Consider the following 23,987-nt stretch of genomic DNA (forward strand, 5'->3'; position numbering starts at 1 on the left):
CTAGGGGAAGATCTGTCTTCCAAGCCCCTATGTCCCTACATACTGCATTTCAAAATGATCTTGATAACCTAGAAAAGTGCTTTGAAATAGGATGTAATTCAGCACAGACAAGTACCGAACAGAAAGAAGCAGGGTAAAGAATTAGGACAGAAATAATCTACTGTTCAAAAATAGGATGAAAAATAACTGCCTGGGCAGGAAAAAAAATGGGGTTATCAGAGATTAAAAACTGAACAGGGCCTAAGCAAGGCACACTGCTGTGAGAAAACAAGGAAATGAAATTCTGGAACATAGAAAATGTTGCTTGCATGACACACAAAGCAATTTTCCACTTTATTCAAACCACTCCAGCCTTGATCAAGTTTGGGGCCCAGCAGATCAAAAGAAACATGAACCATACAGAAGGAGATTCTCTGAGAGAGGTCACAAGTCCAGCATATGGCACCAGCAAAGAATACCTGATTAGGGCTGCTGCACCCAGAACCAGGGACAGCAGCTGTGCTGCAGGGCAGGCAGTTGCTGGCTTAAGCAACTGCCCAGAAAAATCTATGGAGAAGAAGAAGGGAGTAAGAAAAGCTGGTAATAATTGCTCTTGAAGTTGAGGTAGTTAATGAAATACATAGAATACAATAAATAATAAGCAAATCCATTCACTTGTCTCCGGTTCTCCTGGGAACACCCTGATAAACTGGAGTCAGTATCTAAAGATGTTAATGCCTCTACTCAGGGGATTTCAGTCTTCTACAGGAAGAATATTAGGAGCTTTTCAGTCTCAAAAACAGCCTGCCTAGATTGAAGCAGCAGATGTCTGAACAAAGCTGGCAAATGAGAAAAAGCTTGAGCTGAAATTCAAGACAAAAATATCAAACTTTTTGTTTTTATTTACGTGAACATATCGATATTATTAATACATATACTCACTTATAGTCTTCATATTTTTATTAGCAGATATTTATTAATATATACATGCATGCTCAGGCCTGTCAGCACTGCTGAAAGCTCTGTCAGACTAGGAGTTACTGCTTGCCATCAGGAGATGACCTTTTGTCATCAGTGATGTGCCTGTGCAGAAGGGGAAGAAAGGTACCCCAAGATATGGAAGCACGGCCTGGGAGCCTCCCTGTGCTGCTGCTCAGGACCTGGGAAACACTGAGCTGCCAACATCCAGGTCAAACACCTGCCCCTGAGAGCTGGCACACAGATTCCTCTGCCCAGGCCCAGGAGTGCCTCCAGGGAGGAGGAGCACACACACAGACATTAAGGGCACTTCAAAAGCACAGAGCAGATTCCTTGTACCCAACCTGCTGCCAACCAGCACCACAGTGCTCCTGCCAGGAAGACAAGTAGGTAGGGAATGAGGAAAGGAGTACCAAAAGGAAAGAATCCTCCTTTCCCTGCACAGAGTACAAACCACAGCTGTTATAATGCATGCTCTGAGCTAGGCACCAGAGCATAAACAGGAAGGCAAAAATATCTCCAGATGAGGAAACACTTCCCCCTACACCTGTCAACAATACCAAGCCACTTCACTCATCAAGCCTCACAAAGAAGTTGCATGAACTGCTGTTGCAAGCAACAAAGCACACACTGAAAATGAACTTCAGCCATGGGGATGGCTTGAACCCAAAAATCAAGGGATCAAGCATGCAAACATGTTTTTATGCATCCAGCTGAACTTTGTTCTCACAGCCCTTTCAGCACCCAGGGAGGAGGGATCCAGGGAAGAGGATGAGCTCCCAGAAGGAAGGCTTGTTTGAAATACAGTGATGCAGCAGAGCTGGAAGAGGAACTGCAGGGCTGTACCTGGATGACATCGTCCTCTGCAACTTCATAGAGGAGCTCGTCGTGCAGCTGGAGGATGAAGAAGCCTCCTCTGATGGGATGTAACATCCCTGTGTTTCTCCTCCTCAACAGCCTTCCTGCACAGGTGAAGAGCAGAGTTTGTTAGGCACCATTATACACAAGTGTGTTTCTTGTATCAAAAGCCTTTGCACATTCCTAATGCTGACAAAAAGAACGTGAGGACCTTGAAAATTAAAAAGCCTCTGCCTACAGACAAAACCACAAATCATGGCTATTCTATCAATATTTGTACTGCTACTGAGGGAAAAAATGTTAATGAGAAGTATTTTAGATGTACACATTTCAGCCTTACATTATAAAGACATGAATCAGATCAGAAGCAAGAGACAGTTGTGTCTCCTGAACCATCTGGTTTGAAAGTAAATTTTAAACAAAATAGTGCAAAGTTTAATCAGAAGCTGGTTTACAGCATTCTCTCTGGCAATAAATGAGGATTCTGCTTTTCTTCCACAAACATTTTAATGGCTAGTCTAAGAAAGCAGTCAGCCCCCTGCAAAATGCAGTTTCTGAAAGTGTAGCTCCTGAGTAGAACTGAGGAAGGAAGAAAAGAACAGTTATTGAATAAACAAGTAAGCAGCTGACAAAACCAAGATCCTGGTGGGCCTTCCCTGACAAAAAATAAAACAAACCCTTCCATGGTAAAAGCTGTTGCTGTTTTAAAATAAACAAACACCACCTCACACAAGAGACTCAAAAGTTATTTATTTCTCAGGTTAGCTAACGGGAGGACTTCAGTTCACAGAGAGGGTTTCAAGCCATCATCAGCTGCTCACACAAGCCTCACACTGAAGCAGCAATGTTGAAGCAGCCACATGATGCAGGATGCTCCTCTGATGGCACAGGCACCTCTAACTTGCTGAAAAAGAATTCCTTCCAGTTCTGGAAACACTCAGTATCAGAGCAGGGGAAAACTGTCACAAATGCATCTACTCACCTCCCTACGCTTGTTCTGGCCAAAGGTCAGGAGCTTCTGCCTCTAGGAGGGGTGGGAAGCTCTGCCAAGCTCGTGCCTTCTACTCCTAGCTGACCTCTGAATCTCCAAAATAAACTCCCTGACACATTTTTAGAGGTTTGCCAATTAATTATTTAGTTTCCAAATCAGACTCTTCATATTTCAGTTTCAGACTCTTCATGTTTCAATTGAAGCATAAGAGCTATCAAAGAAATACAGCTCTCCATCTTTTAAGTAGTCTTTCTAAAATACACCTGATGAACAAAACACCATCTCCATTAATCTAAAAAAAGTCTTTGTGGCATCCCTCTGGGAATGAACACCCCAGAACAGCTTTGCTATCAGCAGAAAAAAACTTATGTTGAAAAAACTTAGGATAAGTGCTTCATATAATACTCTTGTGAAGTCTCTGTGCATCCAATTCCAACCAACAAATTCCAGACTTAATTCTAACCAAAAAATGTATTTTTGGAAACAGAAGTCACCCCACTGAATTTTTTCACTGCCTCTGAAGCCAGAGTGTCTGCTCAGTTCCTCCTTCCTACTTCTGAACCACATCACACATGAACTCTCACTGCCAACCTTTGCAAGATCTGCTCTGAGGTAACTGGAATCTCTGTTCTGGTCACATTTGCTTTAGTTTGTTGAGCAGACATTCTTCCTCCTTCCTGATGACTTTTTTGCCCCTTAAACACAGACTTACCACTGTTAGGAAATAAAACTTCTCCCACCTCTAGTCCCAAAAGTACTAACTTTTTTTTCAGGCTTTTTTTTTTTTTAATTAACATTAGTAACACTGAAAATCTTGCTCCAGTGTGCAAAGAAGAGGCAACCATACCAGTTTTATCTCTCTGGAAGGAGCTCTCCAGATGTCCATGGGACTTGAACACAGAGGAGAAAGCTTCCAGGCATCTCTGAATATTCACAGTGGCTGTTTTGACAATATCTGCAGCAGATCCCTGAACAGTCGTATTCACAGCCTGGCGCTCTGCCTGAACAGAGATAGTTGTTCTCAAAACTCACCCCCAAAAAATCAAATCCAACATGTCACATGTACTTAATTAAAAATAATAAATACATGGCCAAATATACACAGAGTAAAAATTCGAAATAAAGAGTTTGTTCTATCTCCCTGAGAGAAAGACACATTATAAACTAGCTTCAGACACAAAATTTCTACAGGCACCTGACAAAATTCCACAAATTTAAAATTAATGAATATCAAGAGTGATAACCTGCAAGAGTCACAATCCACAGGAAGGAAAAGCATATACCCATGGTAACAGTTTCAAGGGGAGACCAAAAATCTCAGTTAATCCAGGTACCACAAGACACTTCTGCCTATCTTCAAAGCCATAAGGGATGGACAACCGAAGGCAAGGAACTGGACTTCAAGGACTAACAATTTGGTCTGCCACACTAAATCCTGACTGCCAGAGCATTACAGCTGTGCAAAAACACAGCAGACCACCATTTTTTTTTTCAACACAAGCAACTCCTCTACTAATCCCCTCCTCAGAGAAGAAAACTGTACTCCAAGTTTCTTCTTTGTTTAGAGCTGAAACATCTGCAAAGAACTACAAGGATGCTGAAATGACAGTGAAGATAATTCATTAACTGGTGTTTAATATGATTTTAAAAACTAAATAAAATTTGAACAGAAGATGCATCTAGAAAGCTTCCTGCTGAAGTATTTTTCAGATCAAATTGTCCATTATTTTTCAAAAGTTTTTTGAAAGCCTCCTTGTTTCCCTGTCAACTGTTTGGAGTACAAACTCCCCCACTGCCTCCCTCTTCTACTCTAGTCTTTAATTCCACACAACCTGATCCAGCTTCCTACTGAGAAGTATAATGCTTCCTCCCCACAGAAACACCTCCCTAGGGTGTCAGTTTACTCTTACTGAAGTAGAGTCTATGACAGAAGTGTCCAAAATGACCTGGAAAAAAAATTATGCTAATGCAAAGGTGTGTACTAAGTTAATACTTATCTAAGAAGTTAGAGCAATTTTCCTTTCAGGGAAAATTAGAAAATTAACAAATACCCACAAATATAGGTCTTAAATGCCCTCTCTTGTTCAAGTGCTGACAGCACGTAACACACAAAGACTGCAGAGTGGGAGCAACTCAGCCTGAAGAGTTTAAGTGTACCCCTGTGTGGAGGCTTTTTAAAATCATGTCCATCGATTTCAATAAATTACTCACTCCAGCTCCAACGTGGGAGTTCTGAAGTGAGGTTAGCACAGTGATGACAGCTGCACACCCAGTCACAGAAGACTTACGTCAAACAGGCCATGACAAAAGCTCTGTTATTCAGAGAGTGACGGAGGGAACAATGAACTGAGCAAGAAGTGGAAGGTCATGACTAAGATGGCTCACAAGCCTTGTAAATCTGCAGACATGGCTATGCAAAGAAATCTGGCATTTTAAAAATAAAACTAAAAAAGAATTTTAAAAAGGCACAGCACTCAACATACGTGAGCTTTACTGTAGGGGTTTGGATCTTTGATAGCTGGCAGGTAGCGCCGTCTCCCCAGGATGGTCTGCACAAACCCATCCCTCCTGCAGCTCCGCACTGTCTCCCTCAAGAATTTCTGAACCCCTGTGAAAGGACAGAGAAAGTTTTCTGTAATACAGCTGATGTTCTGTACTGACTTCTCAGTGGGGTCACTGAAAGCAGTCTGGGGCAGCCAAGCAGCACAGAGGAAATCCTTTAAATTTCCCAGACCCCATCAGTGGACAAAGGCACACGATCACTCATTCAGCTCTGCTGCAAAACCTATTAAGACTTTTGAGGTGGAAGAGAGTGCACAGTGTCAGGATATCTGGCTGTGCACAAGGAGGTGGGAAGTCCATCCTGCCCAGTGCCCAGGCACAGAGGGTCATACGTGTCTTATTGATAATGGAGAGGTCAGAACCTGGACCAGCACCGGAAAGACAAGTAGTAGGGAGAGAGTAAATTGAAAGCAGAAGCCAAAGCCCTTGATGCCTCAGGCTGCCTGACTTCAGGCTGTGTCCCTTCAGATTCTAGGATGAAAGAAAATCACCCACCTGCACTTTGCAAGGGAAGGAGCAAATCCACCAAGAGTGTTAAAAAGAAACTTAGGTCAAAGAAAGGTGAGACAGGGGAGAGTGAACTTGCACTGCAAGTTCAGGTAACAACTGTACTAAAGTGGGAAAAGTTAACTTCAGACAGTTTCTTTCCATGTTTACAAAATATAAAACATAAAAGGAGATATTCAAAATCAGGACTGACAGCCTAAGTCAATTCATTAGGTATGTCATTTAGCAGTCAGCCTGGCAACACCTAGCAAGTGAAAACCCAAGAGAAGTGAAGTTACAATATCAGGTACACTGCAGTTTGTATGCATGCACACGTTCCGAGAGAGAGAGGAAGCAGGAAGTCATTCCTAATGGTCATGAAGGAGTGACTATTCAGAAATTAATGGAGACTAAACAGAGTCTCAACAGAAAACTGTTTTTCTGCATCTGTCTCCTAAAGAAACAAACCCTAAATATTCAGAACATAATTTTCCAGCTCATTTTCAAGTCCTATGATTAGAGCTAGCTGCCTCTTCTCCCATTTGCCCTCCGTTCTTTTTCTGATTGCAGCTCTATTCTCTCTACATCTTTCCTAAAAATTAACATGCTTCTTAGAAACACAGCCACGACTTTTTACAAAACAGGGGAGAGCCACTCTGAGCAGCTGGATAAAAATTAAAAGATAATACGTAAAACAGTTTAAAACTCCATGAAAGCAGAAGACAAAAGCAAAAGAAAGAAATGGTTGTATTTAAAAATTATAAGAAGCATGGTTCTAAAGTTGTCACAGCATATCATTTGAAGTGTGTGTTTTAATAAGGAAAAGCATGTTTCTCATTCAGAAACTGAAGAGCTTTAAAATGACTCCTCAGGGCTTATTAATTAATTAAAATTACCAAAAAGATTCTAATAAGAACAAAATCCTAAAGGTAAATAAAACAAAAGCAGAGTAAAACATTACAGAGTATCAAACTGCTGCATTCATGACCAGACATTTCAAAATGAAAAGCATTTTCAAGAGATACAAGTAGTAAGTTGAGACAAATTTAGGATTTGAAGAGACATGGATAGAAGGGATTAAAAACAACCACCACCCAGCTCCCAAACAGCCATATCCAAACCTGTGTATCTCGATTTGAAGGAGTCAATGTAATTGGCAGCTTCATTTTCATCAATCCCCATCTGCTCGCCTAAAGATTTTGCTCCTATTCCATAGATGATTCCATAGCAGATCTGCCAGAGGAAAGGGTGAAGAATCACAACCGTTTGGTCAGCCACGCAGAGAAAGCAGAGCCAAAACAAAATGTGATCCACTGGAAGACAAGTGCATGGAAACCATGGCAAGTATTCAAGAAGAGAGACCCCCCCTGAGTCCAAGCCATTCATGCTGCTTTTCTCCACCCTCATCCCCCCAGAAAAACCCTGACAGCTTTAGTTGCAATGTACAGGGAGTGGGAGGACGGACAAAGGAACTACTGAACAATCATGGCCGAACTCAAACAGAAAAACATGCTACAGTGTGTTGAACACTGAACCTTCCTGCCCAGAAAGCTGCTATTGAATTTTTTTCCTAAAATTACCTGCTTAGCTTGTTGCCTGGTCCTGTCTCCAACAGCTTCGGGATCGATCATTTTCCATTCTGCTGCGATGCTCTTAAAGACATCGGTACCACCATTCAAGGCTTGAATGAGGCGACAGTCACAAGACAAATGAGCAAGGATCCTCAGTTCCAGCTGAGAGTAATCAGCAGCCAAGATTAAGCCACCTGAAGTCAAGAAGTTATCAGAAAGCATTATTTCATAAATTATCCCAATATTCCATTCAACTTGCCAGCAAGAAGGACTGAACCCGCCCTTTATCTTCTGCTCTGAGAGTTTTTCACAGCAATTTCTATCAAGACAAATTCTTGCCTGTTTCTCCAGTGCTCAGGCCTGCATGCTTTACATCTAATCACATTTAGAATCCACCAAAACCATATAAACAAGTATCTGTCCAGGTGTCTAAGACAGAGCAGGCAATGTGAGAACTGACATTTGGATAGAAAGAACACTAGGTAGAGTGCAATTTGTGTATTAAGAGCTGCCTTAGCTACCTCTTCAAAAAACAGGTATTTTTAAAGAGGAAATGAAAGTGTGAACATGTGAATGGTATCATTTGAGTACTTTGCCCAACTGAAACTCTCTCTCTTACAGTTGTGTGAATAATTTTGAAGGCATGCTAACTACTGCACTAGTTTTCCAAGTAGGCTGCTCAGACATATATATACTGTTATCAGTCCTTAAACCTTCATTGTATCTTTTTTGCTAACCATACACTTAACAGTTCCAGAGCAGGAGCAGGGCATTACCTGGGAAAGGAACAAAAGCATGCCTCATGCTAACAGAAAATGGCATTCCTCTTTCTTCGGATCTGTTTGCAGCTTGAACCTTTAGTCCATTAGGCAAAATACTGGAACGCTTTCTGCATCTGTGGAGAAAAAAAATGACGGCTCTTCACCAATTTCTAAAATACTAAGAGATGCATAATCATTTTTACCACAACAGATCAGTGAAAACAAGTGAGACACTGGCCTCTATTTCATTTTTCTGGACAATCCATACCCAAATTTGACCATGGAGGAATTGGACAGAGACCACATAAACATCTGAAAGGGATTTATTGATTCCAAAAAGATTTAGGGATAAATCTTCTTAGTGCATTCAGGATTCAGTTCAGAAATTGGATCATTCTGCTCTAAAACAGGTAAGATCAATGGTCCCAGATCTGTGATGAGCTCATTCCAGAAAGACAGCAGTCACAGGAATCCTAAAAATTCAACACTTCATCTTGAGTGCCAAGTCTCTCAACATCATTCTCCTCTGCAGAATGCACACACCAGCCCAGAGGCAGAAAAATCCCACCCCCAAGATCACCCTCATTACTGCACACGCACACACATTCACAAGTAAGCCTGTAAAAACAGAGCAGAAGTTGCAGAAAAGGTGCTTGTTACACACTGCACGTTTCCTCCCTAAAGACTGAGAGGAAAAGCGCCCCAAAGCTGCTCAATTTTCTTTTCTGAGTGGCCAAAAGTTTACAGTGTCACCCATGTGCTCTGTGTCCTCTCAGGGTTGCTTAGGTCTCCTGTCCCACCAAGTCATTTGTAGCTGCAGATGGAATTGTATCCATGAGCACATCCACTGAACAGTGCATGGCTCTGACACCATTCACATCACAGTCTCCCATCAGCACCAGTCTAACAGACAGGCCAATGGGCTGTTCACTGGAAGGCAAAAAGCCTTTTTAAGTCTTTGATGTCTGGATCAGGGATCTGAGCAAATTCTTTATCAAAATGAAAAGGCATCTCTGAGATCAAGACTAGTTTCAGCAGAGCACAGAAAAAAACATCATGCTCTCTCTTGTGCACTTCCTTTTCTTTTTAAGTATTGGCTTTTCAGGCATGGTAGGGATCAATGAGATGAATGCACAAAAATCACAGAAATAAATTTTCAAAAGAAATAAAGGTGAGGAACAATTGCACGTCTGGCTACTGGAGAAAAATCACACTGTTCAGCATAGGTTCTCAATTTAGTTAAATGTGTAAGGGCTTTATACCATGACCTAATTTAGCTACACTACTTTGGTCAGAAGCTTCTTACAACAGGAGGAAAGAGTAGCAATAGTAGTTAGTAAGATAATAGACAGTTTGGACCAAAGCCTGGAAGGCTGATCAGACTTGGCTGGATGACAATTTCTTTTGTGCCAGTAGTCATTTCTGTGCCTTTAGGATTGCCCATCTTCCTAACACAGTGGCTGCTTAACTAAGGAATGTAGGAAAATGTAGGAAAAGTCAGCCTGAGAGACCTCTCAGAGTCTGGCAGGCACTCCAGCTCTTTGATGGGCTCTTCTTTACAGGGAAGGCTCTCAAGAAACCAGCACACTCCCGAGCCATCCTGAAAAGCTGCTGCAAGCCTGAGCACTGCCACAGCTTTATCTCAGAATGACATTCCTGCCTCCATGGCTATGCCTGGTTTTCTGAGATGGAGATGAACAAGATCCTTCTACTCCTCAGTTCTCTTCTCATTGCTTTCCCAAGGCACAAGGGTGTTAATTAAACACATGGTGGTAGGAGGCACCAGATAGAAGAAGCAAAAACCTTCTCAAATTTCTCGCATCTTGCTGTGGGGAAAAAAGCTTAGAAAAGTCACTCAGGTGACACAACTGGGACAAGAACCTGAATGGAAAGAGAAAATGAACAGGCAGAAAAGTACCACCAAACAGGAAGCCTCAAAGCTCACAAGGTAGATGATAAAAGATTGGTGTTTCACTAGACTTCCACACAACTGTTTAGGCATTGGCATGTAATGCTGTCAAAGTAGAACTGTAGAATCATAGAAAACAGATTATGTGTTTAAGAGAAACCAAATTTAGAAATCTTCCTCTGCTACCTAGTAGTTACTGCAGGTCACTATCACAAATGAAATTATTAACAAAGAATGAAAAATATGTTCACCCCTGTTCCCTTCAAAAGGGAGCTGCACAGCATAAAACAAATGAATTTTCTTCTGCTTCTTCCACAGTATTCTATCTTCTTTCAGAGTAGTTCTTAGCAAGTCAAACCAGATCCTAACTTCAGTTTGGTTATTTTCACACTCAGGCTTTCCATCCAACAGCTGGGAACATAATGCTAATCTCACTGAAGGGTTTCATAAAAAACGTCAAAAAGAAAGCAAATAGCTCCATTAAACCACATGCTGTTAGTATTATTATGTCTTTCATGTATCACTGATTTTTAGGTATTTATTCCCTGGTAAGAGAAACACTGAATAACAAGTCACACTGACATGACAGCAGCCTCAGGTGAAGGCAGAAAAGAGAAATTTGACAACCCAACCACATTAAGATTAGACAGAAGCTTTGTCAAGATCCTCCTACCTGCCCCCCAATGCAGCACGAGAATGAACATTTCCATGGGCTTGGGAGGGGGGGCTTTCTTCAACCACAGTCGGCATTTCAATCTCAAAATCTCTTGGCACATTCTGGATATTTGGCTCTGTGAAGGTTACTCGACCTGAAAGGAAGATAGGGCAGAACTAAGGAAGGGTCCAAAAGGAGTCTCTCTAACCCAATACAGCTGCACACACTGCATCTCCAAAATACTGTGGGCAGGAGAGTGAGAGGACACAACCACTGAAAAAAAATTTAAAAAGGAAAAGTAATTTGTGTTTAATGGGCTTGTGATGGTTCCCTGTTTCGGTATCACTAATAACCTGTTCTAGAGTCAGATATTTACATGGTAATATGTGCAAGAAATTAATAATAATGCTCAGTGAACACAAAAACTATTTTAAACATCTGGTTTTTTAAGGCAGATATATGTCAAATAGATGTACCAGTATCTTTGTTTGGTTGAAGTAGAGCACAGGCTTGATTTCCTATCTTTTCCTCTTAGAAACGCCGCACACACATACAAAAAGACAAAAAGCCAGTAAGAACTGAGGTACTTGCACACATTTGTTCACCTGTAGCTGTGTGAGTCTGTGAAATTGGATATATCCTTTCCATTCCCAGTGCAGAATTCAATCGCTTCTCCCTCTGCAGTGGAAACACCACTTTAGTAATGGCATTGTTGATCCTCCTCCATTCCAATATCAGCCCTGGCAATGGGTGAAGTGTCTTTAATTTCTCCAAAACATCCTTGTGGGAAGAAAAGGGCACAACTAATCAACGGCCTTTAAAACTTTATTTATAAAGTTTTTGCTGTTCTGCAGGAAAAAGTGACTCCTTCACCCACAGTGAGCTTCCAGTGTCGCTGCCTTAAAATTAAATCGATATCCTCTCCACTTATACCACCTACACCTCGGTAATCAAAGCACCACCTGACACAGCTGCAGTTTTATTACCCACGAGAAGACAATCACTTCTCTTTGGACTTCTGCACCCTCTCATCACTCTTAACCTGCACCAACCAATAAACCACCTGAAATGATGAAATAAAGCATCACTTGCCATAGGTCCCCTACGTTGTCTCCTCTTGTCCAGCGTTAATGCTTCTCCTCCATCCTCTTGCATACTTTTCTCCCTGCTCTCTCCTATCTGTACACTAGGAACACCAAGTGAAGCCCTTGACCACGCTCCTTGAAAGACAAAGCTGATCACTAGCAATCAAATCCTTTCAGCTGAATCAGAAATATGAAGGGACTAACAAGAATTTCAAAAGACAGTGACATGAAAACATTTCTCAAAATAACTTTTTTTTTTTTGTGCACTGCAGGCAGCTGCAGCCTCATCCCTCCACATCACAAAAGGAGGAAATCCTCTCTTTGCTTCTTGCTCCCTGCTCTGCCACCACCACTGCACCCAATGTCTTTACTGCCACTTGAGTTCCAGAAATCAATACTTGTCTTCCGAGTACAGACTACACTGAACAAGGGAAAACTAAGAAAACAACACAGATTAATGAGTCCTGAAAACAGGAACATATATATCTGCTAATTTCACTTGTCTGCCAAGGGCACCCGTTAGCCTGCAGCAGTTGGTATTAATGTAGGTCCACAATATTTATCAACTGGCAAGAATGTCAATAGCCTTCACATTATACAAGCCTCTGATATACTAAATTTGATAAGCCATCAGATTAGCTATTCTGAAGACAAATTCTCTGAAGCAAAAAATACAGATTTGATAGTAGCAGGAAGAGAAAATATTGTATTTAGTTGACATGGTATTTAAGTAACTCTCAAGCTGATGTGGAAAAATTCTTCTGCTATTGGCTTTACAAAATTATTGTGCTATTTTGGTCTTACACGTGATTTGGGAAATCAGATTCTGCCTGATTTACTCTTATTGAAGCCTGCTATTTACAGGCATGTCCTCACTGCACTCAAGATTTAGGAGAGTAGGAGTCATAATTCTGCTAACAGAGAAGGCAGAACCCAGTTTGAATTTCCAGTGGTAACTGGACGAGGAAAAGGCAATTAAAATTTACTTTCAGATTAGAAACAGATTATACTGTACCTTGGTTGTACTGAACTGCTTGCTTAGCCTGACCCTGTTTCCTTTAGCAGTTGCTCTTCTGGTGTAACCGAGGGTTTTCTTGTTCCCTTGGACTTTCACATCTCCATTTTGTGGCAACTTCAGCTCCAGGAACAAGACCTGAAAGAGGCCAGAATTTCAAATCAGTTTCTGCATGCTACTCCCAGGAGAAAACAAAAGCAACTGAGCACTTAAACAGCTTGTTCCAGCCAAAGGATAGAACAAATGCTTCAGGTAATTAAAAAGCTGATTAAAGATCCCAGCTATCAAAGTCATTCCTCCTCATTTTAATTAACTACGAAATGCAATTTAAAATCTCATTTTCTGAACACTCTAAGTTTAAGTTCAGAGGTATGTTTTTAGAAAAGGTAATTAACTCCATCCAATAAGTGAGGTTATTACTGACAGTCAGCTGTAATAAAATGTAATGTTCAGATGACTGAAAGTGGGAAGAACACTGGTGAAAAAAAAGAAGTGTTAGCAGGGAGCAGGCTTCAGAACAATGTGAATGGCACAGAAAAGAGGTGGTGACAAATACCTTTTAGAGAATAGCTAGAATATTAGTTTTTCTAACAAATTGTCAAAAACTAGAAAATTAAGTATATGCTCATTTGGTGACAGACAGAATTCAGCTCTTAATTTTTCACTTTATGTTTCCATAGAGCATGATACACTACTTAGCAGCTATTGTCTTTGATTTCACAGCTGGCAGAAGGGAACAGAAAGCTTTTCTCCAGCCCATTTATGGCACAGAAGTTTTACTGACACAAAACTAGAAGAGTAAAGTTCCATTAGCTTAAACAAGGTACTTTGCATGACTGGTAATAAATTTCCACATGAGGTACAAGCTTCTGTAGTTCAGAAAACAGCATTTCAGACAAAACTTTACTTCCCCTTTTCCACGAAGCAGAGTGAAACTGAAGTCGAGCATTAATTGAGGAGTTCTAACTTAGACTACTGTTACTGAGCAAGATTCTACATTTACAACAAAGAAGGAATATTTCTGTGGAATTTCTTTTACTGATAGCTGCTTGCAGATTTTGACTACTTTCATATAAAGTACAGCCCCTCAGCGAGAAAATAGTATATGGGGGGAAAAAAAAAAGAGAAGGGGGAGAAAACTATGCACAGCAATTTTAATCTATTTCAATTATTCCATGTAATGTGCATTAAAAAAAAAAAAAGTTAAATTCTTCAGGAATGAAAGATTTCAATTATTTCATGTAATGTGCATTTAAAAAAAAAAAAAAAAAAAAAAAAGTTAAATTCTTCAGGAATGAAAGCTTTGCTATTTGACATAGAAATCTGTTTCTTAGACTTTAAAAAATGTCAGTTCTTAAAAGGTTCTTAAAAGCAGACAGCACTTGATTCAAAACTTTTAAAGCAGTTTTTCCTCCTTGTTCATGCCTGTACAGGGGCAAGGGTAACAACTGAACTTTTTCAGTACAACTCTTCTTAGACTCAAGACTACATTACACCAAATCACATCTCGTGTGCAGGACACTGGCATTGCAAAAAACCTTCTCCAGTCCTATACTACTCATCCAAAATATTCCAAAAGCCATTTAACTGGCAGATCATCTCATGCACCCTGAGAGGCCACGGTCCTATACAAACCACATGCTTATTTTCACTTGGTTTTCATTTCCAACATACGTATTTCCACTTCTACCTTCTTTATCTCTGCTAAAGTTGGCAGAAACCAGAATAATCAGTAACAAGCAGGAGAGACTCAGCCTCTTGCAGGCAGCAGGCTCATAAGGAGTGGAAGGATAAATGAACTCTCAGCAGAGCTGGGTTTGCATTTTGGATTTTCTTCATGCTGTCCTCCCACAAAGAATTTTTTTTCTTATTTTAGCCAAAGCCTCTTGATGATAACTTCTGGGGAAGTTCCACCCCTCCCAACTCCAGCCCTCATGTACCTCTGCAATGTCATCAGGGCTGGTCAAGGAGAAGCTGTGCCCTGCCAGCTGATATGCCTTGGTCTCAATCTGGCTCAGTTTAGCCTGCATGACTTGTTTCTGGGTTTCGTAGGCTGTTGTGCTGAAACCAATGCCATTCAGCTCCAGCAGAGCCAAGCAATAATGGGTGGGCATCTCCACTTTAGAAAATACATCTGTAGTAAGTACAAACCAAAGAAAATCTTTTATGAAACAGATCAACTGCAGATAAACACATTAATTAAAAAAAAAAAAAAGCAGAATCCTCAGTTTTGAAAATACTGAAATGTTCTGACACACTGAAATATTTTACTGTAGATTTAATTTAAATGCTTTTGTTTTTGGAATAAGAAGTAATTTATGGTAAGAAGTGTTCCAGAATATCCTATCACAAAGGTATTTAAGAGAGCACCTTCTGTCAATTTTTTTTCTAAAAAATACATCTCTCCCTATATCAACATTTTATAAACTGCAGACATGCTTAATGTAAGGCTTTCTAAATTGATACACATTAATTCCACCACCCACATCTTTTTAAAATATTCTAAGGTTCAGCTGTAACAATCATAAATGATATGGTAAACTTGCAAGAAAATGTTTCAGTGGGAGTGGACCAGTGGACCACAATCCTCAGCTCTGGATACAATTTAGGGGAAGCTATCATAATGACCACCAATCATATACTTCTGGGGGCTTTTGATGGTTTGTTTTAAAACAGCACGAGCACTCAGCAATTATTAGTGCAAACATTCAGGATCATTCACTATGGAACCACAAGAGTTTCATGGACACAATGCATACATGACAAATCATGCTATATGGGCAGGCCAAACAGCAAGAAATCTCCTTCAGAAAACATCTGAGGATTTTAGGAATTACTTCTGACAAGAAAATCCAAAAGCTTTTGAAAATGCTCATGAGAAATCACAGACAGACCCACAAGTCCCTCAGAATGGCCAGGGCACTCACCTGAGAGGTAGAAATCTGCTTGATTTAGAGACTTAGAATAGACTCTGCTACAGCCTTAACCACTGGAACTGGTGGAGATTTGGGATATAAGAATTATATTTTAATTTCTCTTTCAGAATATATATGCTTCCAAGGGAATTCCCTCTTTTCTTTTAACAAATGAACATTTTGACAGAATATATTTAGATAAGAACTTCCAAACTGCATCTCCTCTGCACGAATCATTCAGCCTGTGGCAGCACAGCTGTATTTACCCTCCATCTTTGCCCCCAGGTGGAGGATGTCTCTTTACCTGTCAGATTTTCCTTCTCTAGCTCCTTGTGGAGCTGGTCCATGACACTGAAGACAAGCACAGACTCTATGGCTGCTCTGTACCGCCCAGACTGGTCTCTGCTGGCACTCAGCCCCAGGCTCTGCACCCCTTGGCCCGTGCCCACTCCTTCCAGGAGGGGCAGCTCACTGGGGAGAAAGTTGGTCACCATGCTGTGAAGGGTATGTTCCTTGGAGCCAGAATCCAGCAGCCAACATGCAACCTTAAAAATTGAGACCTCCATGAGACTTTTTTTACCTTTTAGTCATAATAAAATGCAAATATTTAGTCAAGGGTTAATTCAAGGTTATAGCAGATATTATTTTTCTTCATCTGGCAGGTAAACTGCAATAATTTGTTAGAACATTTCAGTAAAATCCTTCAGGAGAGCCTAAGTCACTGAAGAACTTAATTATTGAGTGAGAATGAAAAGCTATTTCTTTCTAAAAGAAAAGTTATTTCTGTACTTTTGAAAACTTTATTGTCTGTCAAATAAACACATCTTGAACTGTCTTTTTACTTATTAAAACTTAAAGGGAATAAATATGAAAATCAGGATCAAAACATGTTTAATCTGAAAAATTACTTTGTAGAGATCAGAACTTGCTATTGATCTAGAATACTAGCCAAGCTGAGCTCTCCTATCTTTTGCAGAACAGGACTAATGCCAAGAATTCTGCATGGGATATTTTACTCCTGGTAAAGCTTAAACCCCTGTCTTCAAGGGAAATTAATTTATACGTATATTTCAATTTCTTGTGTCAATACAGGACGAAGCACAGATTTCTACATTGCCTCTGCCATACAAGCAGAAATAAAAACTCATATGTATATATATGGGGTTGGGGAGGGTGTATGCATATATTCATTGTATCACTCAAATGAACCAACATGAGTATGATTATTACATGCAACAGTAAAAGGAAATATGCTTTTACTGCTCTTCAATTTCATCCTAAAACTATGTCTTGGTAGGAAAAAATCTGTTTGTCCTTGTGTTGAACACCTTAGCTACTTTCCTGCAGAGCTGAGTATTGCAATGAAGCTGTTCAGCCCATATGCAAATCAAGCTTTAAAAATCAACAGCATTCTCTGTGCACCCAGAGCTTTTAGTAACATGAGCAGCTAGGTGCTTTTACCTCAAGCTAGAGTTTCATGTGAGTTACAACTGGTACCCAAACCTTTTGAAATTCCATGTAAACTTTGTTTTGTTTTGTTTTGTTTTGAGAAAATGGGGGTAGCAAGGTGGTCTGTATGCATTGTGGGTAAATCTTTTGCTTATAGAGTCTTCTGGTCTCAGAAGGAATAACCTGACCAGAAGCACTTGTGACATTTCAGTCCCAAGCTTCTTACTGCAACAAAACAAAAGTTAAGTCCTGTCCACTGGGACTGGGGAGAGATTTATCTTCATTTCCCCTGCCAAGGAAGGTATGAAATAATAATGTGCTAACCTCTGAAACTCTTTGTTTGTTTCTCTTGCAGGCACTATGAACAACCAGAGCAAAGCAAATGTCCTCAAAGTACTGTTCTAGATTGCCCACTGAAAGAAAATTTCACTAAACTTTCTGACAGATTCATACCTAAACAACAGAAGTACCAGAAGGTACTCCTGTCTTTCCACTGTGGTGTTTAAACTAGCAGTTTCACCTAAGAGAAATGTCTTAAACCTGCAAACCTTTGGGTCCTCAAAATCTCCTTCCAAGGAGATGCCACAAGCCATCAGCAGAGTTTTGTAGTGCTGGATGAAGTCATACATGATAAGTGAGCGCTTCTTCTTGGTCTTCTTCTGCAGGTACAGCTGCAGATGGTTCATTCTCTCTGTCACTGGTAGGCTTTGGTCCAAAGGTGGGGGTGCCAAACTCAGACTGATTTCTAAGGCAGGAAATAAATACAAGCAAAAATAATCTTTTAACCCATTACATGGTAAAAACAGTAAGAGAAAAATCTTGAATGCAACCACCTAAAGCACAAAAGCTACAGTTGAACTATGAACAAACAATACATCTGCAGCACTATTACATGCTTTTATCAAACCAGACTAGGCTCCCAAAAGCAATATGCTGTGTCTGTATTAACAAACAAAGGACAGCCAGGAATCAAACCCTAGTCACAATGTCACTTAGCACAGGCTGGGCTATGTTCAGCATTTGAGTGCTAGATTTGTTCTGGAGAGCAAAAATTGGAAGAGATTGAAAAGGAAAAGCAAGTTAGATAAAGAGAACCTGGGAGTGAGCAAATGTTTTAGCCATGTGCACGCTCACAGTCCAGTGTCTGAGCCAATTACCTGCCCTTGTTACACAGTACTATAGATGTATCTACAGCAACCTGTCCAAGGTGTTTAACACCTAAGACTGCTCAGTTACTCCACCACACAACTGAGCTAGGGTCGGGACAATCACAGCACTCCCAAGAACCTTATCTGCTGAAGGAACTTTCTTGAGATGCAGTGTCAAATAACCCAGCAGAGCCTGTCTGCTCACTTACCAGTCTGGTCTTGGATCTGCTGCAAAGAGATATAGTAGGCATCTTTTCCACCCCAACACACTGCCAGTCCAACTACCAAGATGTCTTCGCATCCTTGGACAGGAAATCCTTCATCTTTAACTTGTGTCCGCTGAGGAGAACTCACTAAAGAAATAATTTGAAGTTACTATTGCAAATGGCTTCCATAAATACAGAAGATTTGGGATCCTGAAAATGCAAATATGTACGGTTGAGCCTAAAATTGAATATTATCAGGTCTTAGTAAAGCAAAGGAGATGTGTGTTAGCAGAGGATGGAGAGCTGGTGTCAAGCATTTCCTTGATAGGTCTCTGGTGATAGTAATGAAGTGTTAGCAGCTTGTTGGTATGTGAGAGCATCTAAATATTCTTCTGTGACTGCCTCTGAACCAAGCTTACATATTTTCAAATATTTTCAAAATGTAAACTTGGTTCAATATAAACACATGCAAAATTCAGATCAGTCTCTGGGTTGTTGCAATATTGCTTCCTTTTTTTTCCCCACAGAAGTATTCATACACTGCAGTTTGCTGCTGCTTTTTAAACATATTCTTCCTTTAAAATGACAAGATTAAGCAGTTAGATTCTTTGCTGTCACATCACCATAACAACAACAGCAACATTTCTTAACTATCAAAATAGATTTTTGACAGGCAAATGTGAAATGCTTTTTAGAGTGGAAGGAAGGAATACACTTCCGTCTCAACTCTTGAAGACATTGCTAGAAAAGGCCAGAATTTGGAAGGGATGCATTATGGGTGGTTTAATCTGAACAGGAGGAAACAGAGGGTGACAGAGCACTGGAGCAGATTGCCCAGAGAGGTTGTGGAATCTCCTTCCCTAGAGATATTCAAAAGCTGCCTGCACGTGATCCTGTGCACCCTGCTCTACGTGAACCAGCTTTAGCAGGCGAGTTGGACTGGATAATCTCCAGAGGACCCCTCCAACCCCAAACACTCTATGATTCTCTTATATCAGTGATTTTCCTCCATTCTGCATATCCTTTCCTTCTCTAGGCCTGCTTTAAGCTGAAGATACTGCATGCTGTTCACAAAATAATGCACTGGAACAGGAAACTGACCTTTTTTGAATTTGCCACCAATCGTTGATTTGGGAGACAAAAGGCACTTTGTTCTTTCACATGCCACTGAGATGGAGAATCTGCTTTTCTCTTTCCATTCTGCAACAAAAGTCTGGAAAAGTGTTTTGTCGCTTGCTACATCAATAATAGTGAAACTTTCAGCACTTAAGGGAACAAATGGAAAAACATCCTGAGATAGCTGCAGTGAAAAGCCTTGGTCTACAGTGGAATCATCTTTTATCTCATCTGTCTCAGTTTGGTCTAGATACTCAAGATTGTCCTGGAATGTTTTTACCTGCTGCTCTGTGTTGCCCTCACTATTCCACTGCAGCTGAATCGTCTGCCCTTCCTTCTTGCAGGTGACTTGTCCCTTTCTTGCAGATGGGAGAGAAACAGAACATTTTGGAAAAAGTTCTTTGGGAGGTGTTGGAGGAATAAACCCATTATTATTATCTGGTGCAGGACAGGATGTTCTGTTGCTTCCCTCGAGCTGAAGTGTTATGCCATGTGTTTTCTGAAGATCCAAGTTTTCCATTTTGTTTTCTTTAACCTTGAAAGAGCTTTTTAAATCCTGGCAAGTAGGCAAAGGCTTTTGCTCACAACAGTCAGATTCAAAAACTGGATCTGGCTCTTGACTAACAAGAGGAGCAACTAACTCTCCTTTCAAACTGGAGCTTGCTGAAGCTGTTTCAATGCCTGAGAGGCTAGGCCATTTGTCCAACACGTCCTGCAATCCTGGGCTTAGTTCAAACGAGCATTCAGTCCACACCACTGGATGGGGGCTCTTTTCAAAAGCTTGGTGGCTTCTCTGGAGCTTTTCACCTTGATCTCCTACTAAGCCCTTTGGTCTGGGGTCACTGTTACAAATGACTGAGTTTCTTAATCCTGACTGACCTTGAAATGTGGAAGGAATGTCTTTCAGAAAAGACGGGGAGTTTCCGTGGTCTAAAACTTCTGCTATTACATCCGAGGATGCTAAAGACACATTGTTACACTGTGCAGGATTCTCATGTTCTTTCTGATTGTCACCGACATCAAATTTATTCTCAACAGGCCTTGGATTCTGCAAAACACCATCTGGAGGAAGCAAAGCCACAGGGTCCTTTCCATCAGCTTCCATGATGTGAACAGCTGAAAGGTCACTGACATTACTGAAGCTATCATCAAACAGCAAGCTATCGCTCATATTTAGGCTTGTTTCAGGGACAGGATGGCATTCTACTTGTACAATGTGTTCCCTACCAAAATGGGACGTTGCTTTATTCAGGTCTTTAGACACATTCTCCCCTTTCACTGAATTTTGGGTCTGGTAATCTTGTAGAAAACTGTGTAGCTGTGAGTCAGTCATTGAGAAATCGCTTTCTTTAAGGCAAGGTGCAGGTTCTATTTGCTTCACTACAGGCTGTAAATTAAGGCCTCCAGACTCCAAAACTTTATTACTACAGTGCTGAGTTGTGTTTTTCATAATGTCATTTGTTGTGATTAGACTTGGGAAGCTCACTTTCCTAACTGTTGCAGCCAGCCTTTTATCAGTATCATTCTCAGTCCAAAAATTGCTTCGTTTTTCTGGTGTTCCCTGCTGTGGTATTGCTGCCAGCTCTGAACCTTGTATTCCCTGCTGTCCTGTGATTCCAGCTGCTCCCTCCTGTTTTATTATCATCTCAGTTTGAGTATCCAACTGGATGCTGTCTTCAAAGTCTCTGGAGTCAGAAAACAGATGAGAGGCTGGATCATTCTGAACACCATCAGCATTGCAAACACCTCTGGATTTTACTAAAGACCCTTTCAGAAAATCTTTAGGATGACTGCTGCCATTCTGCATTGTTCCAGCTTGCAACAATATTCCACTGGGCTTTTCACTCCCATTTTTGCCAGCATTTTGAATCTCAATATTGCAGGTTTTCTCTTCACCAGGACAAAAATGCTTATCAATCCTTCCCTCAGCAGAGCTTGCACCTGTTTGAGTTTTATTCCTTTTATTCTGCTTAACATCAGTTTTGTCAGTTCTCTGTGTCCTAGCGCTATCAGGTATTCCTCCACTTCCTACAATACTGTGTGTCTCCACACTGGTGTGTGGAGTACCCTTCAGCATAACAGGTGCCTGAAAACCTGCCCTCCCCTTAGGCATACCTTCATTAGTGCTGGTAGACTCTGTAAATAATCCTTCCATTTTGTCTTTCTTCCCAATGTTAACACCCCCTGTCTGTACAGAACTTGAGACTTTATGAGTTATAGGATTTGTTTCTATAAATTCCTTATTATTTTGATTTGAAAAAGAATTATCTGTAGAGATGGTGGTGCAGGAAACAGGCAGCTTTTGTATATCTATACTAAGCTTATTTGAATCCTCAAGAAGTGACCCCTGCAGTTTTGAAGCAGTATTTTTGTTCCTAGTCTGATTTAAATGTGTATCTGTGCTTTTAATCAATCTAGACGCTGAAGACTCTGTTCTCAGTGTTGGTGTTTTTCCTTGTTCAGTAAGGTGCTCTTGGATTGCTGTTCTGGAATTCATCTTGGTTTTGACCAGAGAAATATCTTCTATGTTTTCATTTCCTCTGCACACATTTGGCCGTTTTCTAGCACTGTACACAAAATCACCCTTGCCTTCCTCTGCTCGAGCCTGTTTCCTGCCCAGGACTTCACTCTCAAACACAGAGCTTTCTGTGCTACTGCTCAGTCGCCTTTTACATCCCTTTTTAATATTTGATAAGTTTCCAATCTGAGAACCAAGGCCATTACAGTGTTGAACTCTGCACCCTTTTTTGTTATACACCCTTGAAGACTCAGCAGACTCCTCTCCATCTGATCTATGCCGTCTGTCTTCCAGCTCTGACTCACTGCTGATCACAGAGGAGGTATCAGTCTCGAGAAAAGACTCTGGGTTCCACTGCACCCCCAGCAGTGCCAAATCCTGCTGCAGAAGTCTCCTGGCTTCCTCCACAATGACAGAGGCTGCTTCTCTTTCAGTGAAGCCCTTCATTCCAGCCATCCAGATGCTGCGCACGGCCCGACGCTCCTCTGCTGACTCTTCATCCTCATCCACAGCCCTACGAACACTGTGGGGAGGGTAACAGACACACGTAAACACACATGCAGAACATAACAAACAACACAGGGAGCTGGCACTGTTCTCTTCTGCTCCCATGTCAACTGTCTTCACAGCTTCCTTTACAGAAGCATTCTACCTAAAATATAATGCACGTCATGGAAAATAACTTAATTGGAAATAACTATTTCTAAATATGAATAGATGTTAATAAAAGGTATTACTGGCTGCATACCCCAAAAGCATTTCCAGATTTCTGTGTTTAAATGTACCCTAGACAAGTCCCAATTCCCTGCTAGGGCAAGATGCAGGTCTCAATGAATCATCCTCCATGCACTGTTTTCCAAATTAAGGAAACTTCAAGAACATGAACCAGACAAGTATCATGGCACAGTCCAACAGGTACTTGACCAAGGAAACTTGTTACTGCACTAACATAAATCACAAGAGAATCCCAAAAGATAATCAGTAATAAATCAACTACATTGAACATATGGTGAAGCTGCCTTTTAGAGGCAGCAAAAACTCCCTAGAAAGCACTGACAATTTACCCAGGACTAAACAGTGCATTGAAAAGAGGAATAAGAAGAAAATTTAGGTGTCAAAAATTTATTCTGTAAATACAAGGTGCTTCTATTAATTTCAGAATAATCATAGAATGACTGTGATCAGCTGTTATCAAGTCATTATCATGTCTAACTAATATTTGACACAAAGTTCCAAAGGGTTGCCACATTTCATTGCAGGCTTCATCCTGTAACCCTTCACCTTACAAACTCCTTCACTTGACTTCTGGACTTACTGATTTCTCACCTTTTAAATGGTACTGAGTTCTTCAGAGCAGCTGCCACATCGTCGGGACTGGCCTTAGCGAGATCAGCCACGGTGGCAAAGCCAGCGCTGTAAAGTGTCCTGGCACGCTGGGCATTCAGCAGAGACACTCGCACTAGGTCACAGAGCTCTCTCTGCACCCCAAAAGTGAGGCGGCTCTGGAACTGAGAGAGCAACAACTCCATGTTGTGCCAGCCCAGTCGATTACAGAAAACTGTTATCATTCCTGGAACACAAAGTTACATTAATGTCTGAACTCCAGCTCCAGTTCTACTAAGCTGGATTCAATCCCCACCCCCCAATCTGAATCAGCATTCACTTTACATTTCTCACTTTCCCAATATTTACAGAAACTAACTCATGTTTATCACAGCTATGAGTAGGAGCTAGTCTTGCAGAACTCAATCTGCAATTAAGTAGTTAATCAGTGAGGCAGAAATT

The 23,987-nt window shown here is 40.9% G+C and overlaps 1 protein-coding gene across 1 annotated transcript in view; it reads right to left on the reverse strand.

The window, feature by feature from the left end:
• The window catches only part of POLQ (DNA polymerase theta), a 52,968-nt gene that overhangs the window by 1,150 nt on the left and 27,831 nt on the right, over positions 1 to 23,987 (reverse strand). Inside the window, exons 16-30 of the mRNA XM_041463917.1 lie at positions 23,529 to 23,772; positions 19,666 to 22,725; positions 18,572 to 18,711; positions 17,763 to 17,959; positions 16,070 to 16,310; positions 14,791 to 14,984; positions 12,851 to 12,988; positions 11,356 to 11,530; positions 10,769 to 10,904; positions 8,202 to 8,320; positions 7,435 to 7,619; positions 6,976 to 7,087; positions 5,290 to 5,414; positions 3,654 to 3,807; positions 1,804 to 1,919 (exon numbers count right to left, since the gene is read on the reverse strand). Of these exons, the coding sequence (XP_041319851.1) occupies positions 1,804 to 1,919; positions 3,654 to 3,807; positions 5,290 to 5,414; positions 6,976 to 7,087; positions 7,435 to 7,619; positions 8,202 to 8,320; positions 10,769 to 10,904; positions 11,356 to 11,530; positions 12,851 to 12,988; positions 14,791 to 14,984; positions 16,070 to 16,310; positions 17,763 to 17,959; positions 18,572 to 18,711; positions 19,666 to 22,725; positions 23,529 to 23,772 (5,336 nt within the window). The remainder of the gene's footprint in view (positions 1 to 1,803; positions 1,920 to 3,653; positions 3,808 to 5,289; positions 5,415 to 6,975; positions 7,088 to 7,434; positions 7,620 to 8,201; positions 8,321 to 10,768; positions 10,905 to 11,355; positions 11,531 to 12,850; positions 12,989 to 14,790; positions 14,985 to 16,069; positions 16,311 to 17,762; positions 17,960 to 18,571; positions 18,712 to 19,665; positions 22,726 to 23,528; positions 23,773 to 23,987) is intronic.

The sequence above is a fragment of the Pyrgilauda ruficollis genome, unplaced genomic scaffold (genome assembly GCF_017590135.1).
Source record: "Pyrgilauda ruficollis isolate IOZ18807 unplaced genomic scaffold, ASM1759013v1 scaffold17, whole genome shotgun sequence".
In the NCBI taxonomy this organism is placed as follows: Eukaryota; Metazoa; Chordata; class Aves; order Passeriformes; family Passeridae; genus Pyrgilauda; species Pyrgilauda ruficollis.